Source organism: Sphaeramia orbicularis, chromosome 10, assembly GCF_902148855.1.
Source record: "Sphaeramia orbicularis chromosome 10, fSphaOr1.1, whole genome shotgun sequence".
NCBI lineage: Eukaryota > Metazoa > Chordata > Actinopteri > Kurtiformes > Apogonidae > Sphaeramia > Sphaeramia orbicularis.
Window position 1 is genome coordinate 23,523,971 of NC_043966.1, and position 11,524 is coordinate 23,535,494.

General features: G+C 38.3%; 1 protein-coding gene across 2 annotated transcripts in view; it reads right to left on the reverse strand.

Annotated features, from left to right (window-relative positions):
• Positions 1-11,206, reverse strand: part of fgf13a (fibroblast growth factor 13a) — a 133,422-nt gene extending 122,216 nt beyond the window's left edge. For both annotated transcript variants that reach the window (XM_030145705.1, XM_030145703.1), the window contains exons 1-2: positions 10,639-11,206; positions 10,211-10,373 (exon numbers count right to left, since the gene is read on the reverse strand). In XM_030145705.1, the coding sequence (XP_030001565.1) occupies positions 10,211-10,259 (49 nt within the window). In that variant the 5' untranslated portion in view covers positions 10,260-10,373; positions 10,639-11,206. The remainder of the gene's footprint in view (positions 1-10,210; positions 10,374-10,638) is intronic.
• Between the last annotated feature and the right edge of the window lie 318 nt (positions 11,207-11,524).

Sequence of the window (11,524 nt, forward strand, 5' to 3'; positions counted from 1 at the left end):
TTGAACCACTTAAATATAGACAAGTTATCTGCAAGAATAAACACAGTTATCTCACACTAGAAATGGTTTTATTGGAATTGTGTGCGAATCTCCAACCAAAAATTACACAAAACTTTAAGAATACATTTTAAGTATAAGAAAGGATAGTATATAGTATATATTTAATGAATTTGTCCTGGTTTTTACAAAACATTTCCTTCTTCTCTTGACAAAAAGTAAGACTGAAATCATCTTATCAACCTGACAACCATCTGGTATTTTTCGGTAGCATTTGGATGTTTTGTTGTAAAAAGATCCCCAAGACTGAGAATTTGACTGTGTGAACATACATGATTTTCAGGCAGTTTTCTTTACAAAATGTTTATCATGCATGTTCAAATAAGGATGGTGATGAAAATATAATGTATCTGTAAGTAGAAAGATGTGAACACACACAGGGCATAGAGTATGTATATGACTTCAGGAATGTTTTTATCAGTATGTAATGTTCATAATGGACTCTCCATCACTAATAATCTGAGACATTCCAGTATTTACTTTGACTGGTCCATCCTTCCACTCAGATGAGACATCTCAAATACACATGCGCTGTTTCCTTCCTTCCTTCCTTCCTTCCTTCCTTCCTTCCTTCCTTCGGCCATATCTCCTTTCTAATAACAGCTGTTTTGAGTGAGTGTCTGAAGGATCGATTTGGTCAATAGTATTAAGCTCTGGAGTGCATGGCAGCTGGGTGAAGGTACCGGGGTCAGGCGAGACCTTAATTAATGAGCAGAGACTGAAATAGCTTACTCTGTCTCATGCTTCCAACTACTTCCATAAAACAACTGCGTCCTCTTATGCACCCACGTCAATAGTCAGTTATGTAGCAGCACTAAACCCTGTGACTTATGAAAATGACTTTTATGCCATTACTTGGAATACAATTTTAAGTTAAACCTTCGAGCTGCAGGATGTCAGATATTCTTTCTACGGCTGCATACTGGCATTAAAATAGAATCGAACAAACTATATATCTTATCCAGAAGAGCTGATAATGACTGTGCTTCCTACATATAGTAGCACAGGGCGAAAGTGCACAACTATCCTAAAGTAGAGCCATTAAAATGTAGCAAGGCAGTCCAATTCATATAAAATATGCCTGACAAATGAGTAGCACTGCATTAAGAAAAGATATATGTTGCATTCTAGATATCCCTTAATAGCTTCCTATAAAATGTTTTATGGTGTCCCTGTGTTTGTTTTTTTCTTTCATATAATCCAGGGAGTGGGCAGTTTTTCCTCCTCATTATCTGCAAGACGGAAATAAAAATACAGTTTTCAGCTTACAGCAGCATTTTAGAGATAAGTTCAACCAGCACAATTATACTACTAGTAGCCCATTTTAATACAATTATGCCATTATAATAATGTAAACTGCTCCATCATAAAACCCAAACCTCCTCTGTTCTCTCTTTACTGCTGGTGTGGGTATCATTAATTGAATTTTCTTGCTGCTGTTTTGACAGTGCTGCCTCATAGCACAAGGGCATCCTGCGAGCTCTGTTGGTTGCAGCAAACAATAGATAAAAAGTGGATCAGGCATGTTTATCTGCCCCAACAATCCATCAGGTCAGCTCAGAGTTTATGAGCAGTAAGTACCGCTGAGGTGTAACACCGGTGCAGTTTGAGGTTAGGCCCTGCTTGTAACTTGTTTGTGAAATGAGCTGCTGGATTGGGGAAGAGCACAAGTGGGCAATCTCGTTGACTTCCTCCATATGTGTGCAGAGGAGGGTGAAGATGGTCAGCTCTTCTGGAGAATCAGTGCCTTGCTCATAATTATAAATATGCCAATCAGTGATTTACATTTTGCTCAAGCCAGAGGCAAACTTTGCCTCTACTGTCAGCAGTACTAGGCCTGTTGGCCAGTTAGATAATGTCTCCCAACCCTGCACTGTGCCAGCCTTTAGCTCCTGTTTATTACCACTGGTCTGGTCTTATCACCTCTCTGTCTTACCTCGCCTTAATCCCCTTTATAATTTTCACCAGCTTTAATTAGTTCATGTCCAGAACTATTAATCCTAACCATCATTTAAAATATAGACTCCAGCAGGCCATAAAACCTTTGCACAATACAGCATCTTAAGACCTTGACTTTGCTCTGAATTATTTCACCAGTGACACTGATCACACAACATCCCTCTATTTAAACTTTAACCCATGATCATTTTACTCAAGCACCAGCCCCATGAGGATCTATGCAGGTTGCTTTCATTGATTATAGCACATGGTATAATATAGCTCCTTCTGTGCCCTCTTTTTTCCTAAAAAATCTCTCCCTGCTCAATACACAGTCTTTTCTTGTAGTATTTATAATGCAGAAGTGCATTAAAAACTGATGCCTCGTGAAGGACTTTCTACATCTACAGTTAGAACTGCGCATGCTTTTGTGGAAATATGCACATCAGTTGTTGAGATCTTAGTGGCGCCTTGATACTGTATGTTTAATGATAAATGAAGGCAGATATCTCTGGTGTTCATCTCCCGCAGAATTGTATGAGGCACTTATTGCACACAATGTGAAACTGAGCTCGGGGTGGTGTGAAAGCTTACAGTCAAATGAGTCAGTGCTGCCACATGCTCAGTTGAACAGATGAACTCCACTGTGACGATCCACAGTGAGCCCATTAAGAGTCAGAGGATTGTCACACACCTGGAAAAGGTATAATTACATCAGAATAAACTGAGCCTATTTGTCTTATTTGGTCTCCACACAATATAGATTTATAAAAGTTAAAAAAAATCAACAACAAAAAAACAAACAGTGCCATTGCCAGTGTGCTCTCCTCAGATCAACCATAGAATCAAACACAGACATGGGCTTTGTCTGTTAGCTGTTAATAAACTACTATAATCTCTTTTATTTCCTCATTCCATCAAAGCTTTGAACCAAGATGAAGGCTGATAACCTCAATCTAGTTTCTGAGTATTTTCATTCCTAGTACAGGTTCATTAAGGCCTGTGTAGTAGCACATTCTTACTGTATTAAACATCATTTTAAATACACAACAAAAAGCACAGTCACTCCACTTTCAAGATTACTTCAATATTCTGTCCCAGTACAGAGACATTATTTATTGCTATCAGCCCAGTTTGACACACATAAACACAATTACATGGGATTATTTTTGAATGGGATTAACTACTGTATCAGTGAATTCATTTCTGAAAGTAAAATTGCAGTAATCCAAAATCCTTAAGTAATCCCATACCTATTTACCTATTTCTCATTTGTACCATTATTCTGATGAAAGATTTCAGGTGTAGAAATTAGGTCATTATTCTCAGCTATGTTTAACATCATCAGACCACAAAGAAACGTGCAGCAGTACCAACACCGACGAATGTTTTCAAATCAATTTCAGGCCATAGTGACATTTATTCTTGTCACTAATATCCATACTAGTTTTAATCAGTGAAAGAAAACACATTTGCATGTGACATTTCAAAATATCTTTCACTTCAAGATTTCTTGCAAGTGTTTTCTTTTGTTATTTTTAATGGCACAAGTGTGAATGGCAAAATAAAACACTATATCCTGTGTATTATTATGATATTTTGTAAAAAAGCAGTGAGATTCAGCCAAGCCCTGATATTTACCAGATATTTTATTAGCAAAGCCCTTCATTCCATATGAGTGACAATATTTAGAGAGTAAGCTAAATAGCACAGGAAATTTAATGTCTATGAAGGGGAGAACTGCAACATTAAAGACGCAATAAAATGAAAGTTAAACACACAATCAGCTGTGTGTGGAGGTGAAACCAGGGATCAGTTTTACTGGTTCTGTGGTCTGGCAAATTACAACCAGAGGCTGGTATGTTTGAGTTGACACTAACAAAGCCTTTCACCTCAGACGACTTCAAGCTTTGTGGATTAGCATCACCCCGCTGACTAATGCATCTAAACAGTCAGGTTTATAAAGGTTGTAGGGGCAAAACACTTCTAACAGCAATGACGTAAAAATAAGTGTTACATTTTACAGCCTGTTTTAATGGAAAAATAATGTACTTTGTCTGCGCAAGTTGAGGACATTTATTATCATATGTTACTAGTTCCTAAGCAGGAATTAAATACACCTTTAACTGCAATACCAACATCTAGCCTAGTGAAAATACCACAACAGAGCACAGAACCACACACCTTTCCTTGAAGAAGCAAACTGTACAGAAAAACCAAGTGGAGACCAACACCAGGAACGCACCAATCACAGGGCGTCGGTGTCATTCAGAGACCTAAGCTGACAGAGGAATTGAAGAGACGGACTCTCAACAATCCCAAACACAGATCAGTGCGCAAGTCAGCAAAGGAGAGTGGCAGATCTCTGATGCGAGGCGAGTCAGTTTCCTCCAGGCAGTGTGGCCGGATCTGCGTCAGTAGCAGGAAAACGTCTGACGGGACAACTCCACCACCCTGACACCACAAATACTTCCAGTAGAACATGCTCTTATAAACCCCAGTGTTTACATGATTAAAAAAACACTCAATTTCATTGGATATTGTAGAAAATGCAGAGACTTGTACTTTAATTATGCACAGTAGACCTGTCAGACAACTAATACTGAGGTTACTGTAAAGACATATATGAGATACACATATAATTGGGAAAAGTCCCTAAATTCATATTATTGCCTATTTTTTAATCAGAAATCAATATCAAAAACATAATACATATATTTTGTTCATTGCACCTCTTTGTATTCTTCCACACAGATTTGTGCAGGAAATAAGAACATGAAGTTCACATGAAATGATTGTGACTATTTTTAACAACTAAATGATTTAAAAGTGAATACAATGATACTATATGCCCTGATAGATTTGGACCATTTTACCCTCCTCCAGAGTATATTACTGTGTTCATTTTACACTTAAGAGAAAGGAGTAAGATACAGTATGTGCCTCCAGTCCTAACCGTTAACATTCTATGACCCACTGACAGAGGTCTCCAGAACATGTCATTTTTGTGCCAAGTGGTGGTCCAAAAAAGTTTTGGATTGTACATCACAGCCACTAAGAAGGATAGAAATGAAAAAAAAGGCTGAACTGAATTTTGTATTAGTATCGGAGAGAAAATGGTTTTAAGCTGACCCTGTCAAATAGCAGAAAATCCTGTGAGCTCGCTGAGTTCAAGATTTATTTGGAATCATTTTCCAAACTCTGGGATTAGAATTTGAGGACCCCCACATGGCAATCTCCTGGCCTACCAGTTGAGCTCACACACCAATGTGACTGTGAGAGAATCTGCACAGCGTGTAATGGTTCTATTTGTTGTTCTATTTAGAGCTGGAACCTGCCCGAACATGCACTAGGTGAAAGTCAGTGCATGGACAGAAGGAGACAGAGCGGCCGATCACTGCTGCTTAGAGCTTCAAACAGAGACTTAGTAACTTTTACCCTGCTAACATCCATTCTTTTGTAATATTACACAGGTTATTGTACATCCATACTTTTACTGTGTTTCCACCGCTGCAGATCTTTTATATAAAGTCGGGTAGTGCAGATCAGGCCAACACAATACGAGAAAAATCTGCAGTGTGCCATCATTTTGTTCAGTTCTGTACCGAGGATAAAAAATAAATGTATCTCCCTTTTGGAACCAGCAATTAATCAGCTACCTGGGACTTCATCTGATTGGTCAAATGTTTGTATACAGAGCATTAATGTTCGATTTCAGATAGTATTTTATGATCTGTTTATCTTATATGTATCACAAAAACAATGGATTATCAGTCAGTACTCCGATTTAGTGCAACTGATATGATACTGTAATAAATGAGCAATGGCCAAATCGTCTAATTTTCCTCCACCAATATTAAAATGAGCTTAGCCAGCTATTGGATTGAAAGATTTTAATGACACTGTAGACACTGCATTGCTTTTTTGATGAGATCAGAGCAGGTGTTGTGTTGTGGAGGACAGAACTGCCTACATTGTGATAAATGAAACAGCTCCAAACTCCTCTCTTGGTATCTATTGATTCAGTTCTGTGGCTGGCCTCACGCGGAATTAATCTGTCTACAAATATGCAAGAGTTATGCTCGCTGCGCCACTCAGACCTGCAACTGGAGATAGACATGAATCCACTGGATGACACTCATAACCCAAGGGAGGAGTCTATCAATGCACTCTGCTGAAATGAATTCTGAGTGAGCGAAATAAACGCAAGCAAATTTCTTGGCCAACTAAATGCAGGATTTGCAATATATCTGCAGAAATATGTAACAGCATACGAGATCATTATGGTTTAAATCAGGGCTGTCAAACTCATTTTAGTTCAGGGGCCCCATTCAGACCAATATGACCTCCAGTGGGAAGGACCAGTAAAATAATAATATAATAACATGCAAATAATGTCAACTCTAAGCTTTTCTGTGTGTTTTAGAGTGAACAAAGTAAAATTACATTAATAAAACGTTTACATCTACAAAAAAACCTTGAAATTAGAACAATATTATGTCTCAGTTTATCATTTACATATTCACATTACCATTTACAGTACTTTTCAGAAATTTGAAAACATGAACACAATTAACAGGAAAAAAACAAAAAAAACAAATATGTATAAATCAAAGATTAACAACAATAAAACATGCAAAAAAAATGAACAAAAATGTCATGAAACATGAACAAAATGAACAGAAATAAACAAAAAAATAACAAAAAGCCAACAAATGTGATCAAATTAAGCAGTAACAAGAACAAAACATGCACAAAAATGAAAAAAACAAACAAACTTGAGACACATTAATAAAATGATGTTAAAATTGTGTTTACTTCTCTTAAGACAGTTCATGTTGTTCATGTTATTCACATTTTTTTTGACAGGATAGTTTGTAAAACTTTCCTTTTTTACACTAGAAGATAAAAAATGCGTAGTTGTCGATATTTATAGATTATTATGACAGTATTTTACTGGTTTGACTCATATTAGTCTGAATGTGGAACCTGAACTAAAATGATTTTAACATCCTTGATTGTTAATATCTTCAGTGTAATTTTTGCATTTCATAAATTCATCCCACGGGCCGGATAGGACCCTTTGGCCGACCACTTTTGGCCCACAGGCTGTGTGTTTGACACCTGTGCTTTGAATGTAAGATTTCCCACAGTGCATCTCAGTATATGGATTTGTTCATCATATTGGGTTACTGTCAAGAAGCAGGTTAAAAGGAACAAATCTGCATCATTAACGCACATTGCATTGATGCTGTGCTCTTAATGTTACAACAAGAGTTCATCTCACTGAGTTTCTAGGCTCTGGAAAAGTTGTGGGAGAATATACGTCATGTGTTGACACGTCAGTTTGTCCACACAACTTAGCTTCACAAGGACAGGGGGAAACTAACACAATGTGATTCACTGATGCCGGTATCGGATCTCTGCTATACACCCGTCCTTTGACCCCACAGCATGCCACTCTGCATACTTTCTGTTTACACATGTAATGCCACAAGATGAACCACAGCCTGAGTGAGCACCGCCAACAGAAAGTACACACCTGTCATCAGTTTCATGAAGAATAACAATCCATCCAGGTAATTTAGGGTTATATTCTTTATATATTTATAAGTAACAGATATTTAATGTGTCCTATAGTTTGACTGAAGAACAAAACTCCTGATTTCTCTGTCCATCAATATTTGTTTTTCCCATCTGTTCTATTTAGAGCTGCAACCCGTCCCAACATGCACTGGGCTATGTGAGATTCAGTGTCCAAATCCCAGAGAGGTCCTGACTGCATCCACATTTCATCCAGATGTATTTGTGGATCTTGGTAAACGACTAATCAGTCTTAGGCCGGTATATACCTCCAGGAAACCTCATATAAAGTAACTGAAGTGACTTAAAAATACACACAATACTTAAACAGCCATGATTATATGATTATATTAGTGTATTCTGAGATAGAAGTTGTTCATTTTCTTAACAATGATCAGCAATAAATGGGAAGTGCCACTTTTTCTTTTGTTTTTTTTTTTAGAAAAAGCAGGGCAGCTAGAAGCTTCTTCAGGCCAAAAGCTTGCAGAAAAAGGGTTGTGGAGATGGCAGGTGGTTCCGGCTTTAATGGACTGTTTCCCCGAAATAATTTATGGGACAGGTGGTTGCCAACATTGGCATGGTCAGAACTAATTTTCCCTGTGCAATTCCCTGCTCCTGTGCCATTCAAGTCCCTGATGGAGGGCAGCTGGCACCAAATGACCCAGTCAGTGAGGCAGACTGTGAACTGCATCTTTTTTCGTTTTTCCCTAAAACTGGAGGAAGCAGCCGTGTGTGGACTGAGCTTTGTTGAACATTGCCAGATAAAGTGCACATGTTTTTATGTATCGGAGAGATTTTGGAGACGGTGCCGCCCTAGGGCTTAAATGAGTCATCCATTCACACATGCCATTGATTTCCAGGGAGACATAAGAAGGAAAGTTAAAGCTGAGGTTAACCTTGAAATCAATTCTTTTGAGCATCGTTTTCCACGGTGTTATTTAACCCCACAAGACAGGCTGGTCATCTCTATTGACATCTGCTACATGTGAGGGTTTGTTCGTACTTGGGATGTCTAAAATTGCAAATATCTTCTTGAACAAAATTAAAAATTATCATTACTATAACCTAAATATAATCTTAAACAAATTACTTTTGATTTTAGGTCTGTGGTTGTTATTTTACTGTGCATTAGTAAACATTAATCTACTGTAAATGGTGTTGGAATCATGCCTAAAGATTTCAGGCAGGAAACCAAGTCCACATTAAGACTGTTAAATATTTACAATTAATTTCTAATCATGAAACACCAGTCATTCCAGTTCTGTAGACTGTGAAGACATAAAATATAATTCTGGTAGCACTATATCTGTAAATATATGACCTCAATAAGTGATGAACCTCACTATAATTATTCAAAAGAATAATTACATAGATTTATGAACTAATAAAATAAATAAAAACACAAATACACAACAAACTTAAGTGCATGCACATCATCAGTGCTTTGTGCTTTAGCATTATTGTACGCATCACTTTACTGTCATTCACAGACTGAGCTATTAGTTTTAGCAGAGCTGCCAGAATAAACCATTTAGTCTTATTGATTCCCTGTGAGCACCTTAAACAAAGACTGGACTGAAGACAAGGGGATCCAATTGAATCACTGTAAATAAACAGGTAGGCTGCAATGGGCAGGCTGCCACAGTGTAAGAGCAGAGTGATATTATATTACAGCCAAGGAGCTAGTGTTTGTGCAATGGTTTGTAAATGTCAATAAAACCATCTTTAGGCAGTAAAAACTCATGAATTTCTCTAATAAAGCCAACAAAGGAAAGATTAAGCACTCTAAAGTTGGATTTTGGAAGACACAAATCGTTCTGGAAACATTTATGATGCAACAAGAACAGATTCATTGACGTATACAAATATTTTCTTTTTTATTTTCGTTAATATAAATATGACGACCGAGACAAAGGTGCAGTAATGTGTGTGTCCGTGCGTAAAGTGTCGCGCACATCCCCGCGGTACTCTAGCTGGAGCGGTTACAATGATTAGTCCCGCCAGGTTTCTCGGGCAACCCTGTCTCCGCTCTGTCTCCATGGCAATGGATCGGCAGTTTACTTCCTTTTTCTGCGAGGTAAAAAAAAAAGGCTGCTTCTACGCCATAGGTCATAAGCCCCATCGCTTTATGTCGTACAGATGTTTGGAGAATTTGCGGCTCAGGATGCGGATAAAGCGTGAGGGAGAAACACAAAGGGACATTTCAACAGGATGCCAGCGACAATAGGAAATCACTGCCATCATTTCTGCCTATACTTTGACTCAAAAAACACATTTGTTCTGTATGATATTCCACTAGTCAACACTGTGATCTTCGTTTCTTTTTTTTTTTTTTTTTTTTTTTTTTTTTTTGCTTTATTTGACCATCACCAAGTCAGCGCATGTAAAGCATGTGATCTGAACCACCACATGGTGCAGTACATAGGCCTAACAGTAGCAACTGCTTAGATCTCCAACAGCAAAACCCACATGCACCGTGCTGGGAATGGCTCACAATCGGTTTGCTGCTGTTGTTCTGTGTAACCTCAAAGGTGAATTGAGCACCATGCAGGGAATGAATGGGTGCATAGTCGCGTTAAAAACAACCCTGTGATATAGGGGTAATGCAGTCACGGCATGGTTCGCCTCTTACCCTTGGAAGCATCCTTGTCTTCTTTAGGCTTCGCCACTTTGCCGCTCATAGATCCCAGTTTGGATGTGTAATTCCCGATTTAGGCAAGAATCGAAATCCTTTTAATTGCTGACTGTCCTCAATGAAATCCTTCCCAGAGGTTCCAGGTGCCGAGATAAGGGTTCTGGAAAGAGATGGTTGCAATTACTCCAAATTACATTTTTCCCTTGGCGTAAAAGCACAAGGAGACAATAGAAGATGAGAACTACAAGGCACAAAGGTGTTTATCAAGTGGATCTATGCGAAATAGAAATATACTGAACTATTGATGATGTCCAAACACAACAAAGAGCCCATATGAGTCCGATCAACATTAAGAAACCAGTGGATATATATGCGTCTACCTTTGGCACAGGGTTTAATTGTTTGGAACCCGTGCGTTTACCTACCTTATCTCCTCCACGTTTTCTGCTACATCAATACACATTGATGAAAGGAAACGTTCCCACCATGAATCCTGTTATGTTGCATACAAAAAAAAATAAAAAATCACGACCTGCTCTACTGTGACAAAGGAGAAAAGCTTCGAAATGGAGCGCTGGTTTGTTGTTGTTGCTTTTTTTTTTTTTTTTTCTCCACACGGTCGCATTCAGCGGCTGGAAAAGAAGAAACAACAGAAGTCAAAACGCCTCTTACTGAGCCGTCCTATCTGTGAACAAACCCCGGGTGAAATGCCATCCGAGTGGATTTAGTGCAGGTTCTTCTCGTCTGAGGCTGAGATGTGCTCCTCTGAACGCACAGAATCAACAGGATACAACAACGTGAGAGCGCACCTCCTGTTTTACAGATTCACACCGTGGACATTTGTTACTCGACTTCGGTATCACTGATGTGGAGAAAAACCAGCAGCTCCATCCATGAACAGTCGGTGTATATGAGCACAGACACAGACCCGACGTCGGTGGTGAATTAGAGCAGGAGATCGTGCTGCGTGGTGCACACCATCTTGCTGTTGCTCTCATTCACTTGCCTTTGCAGAGCTTTGCGTTATCCCATTCACATACAGCCTGCGCATTTTTCTCTATGTCTAAGTCGCTTTCTGTTGACTTCATAAAAACATGGTCAAAATCAGACCACAATTGCATTAAGCACTTTTTTTTTCAACAAGTGTATTTATTTATTTATTTATTTATTGTCAAAGAAAATAATCCCTCTACAACAAATAATTAATAATAAATAATACAGTAAATAATAATACAAACAATAAAACAGATGACAGTAAGGCTCATCTTCAATAAAATAAACATGGCAGGGCAGTAACATGCCATAATATTC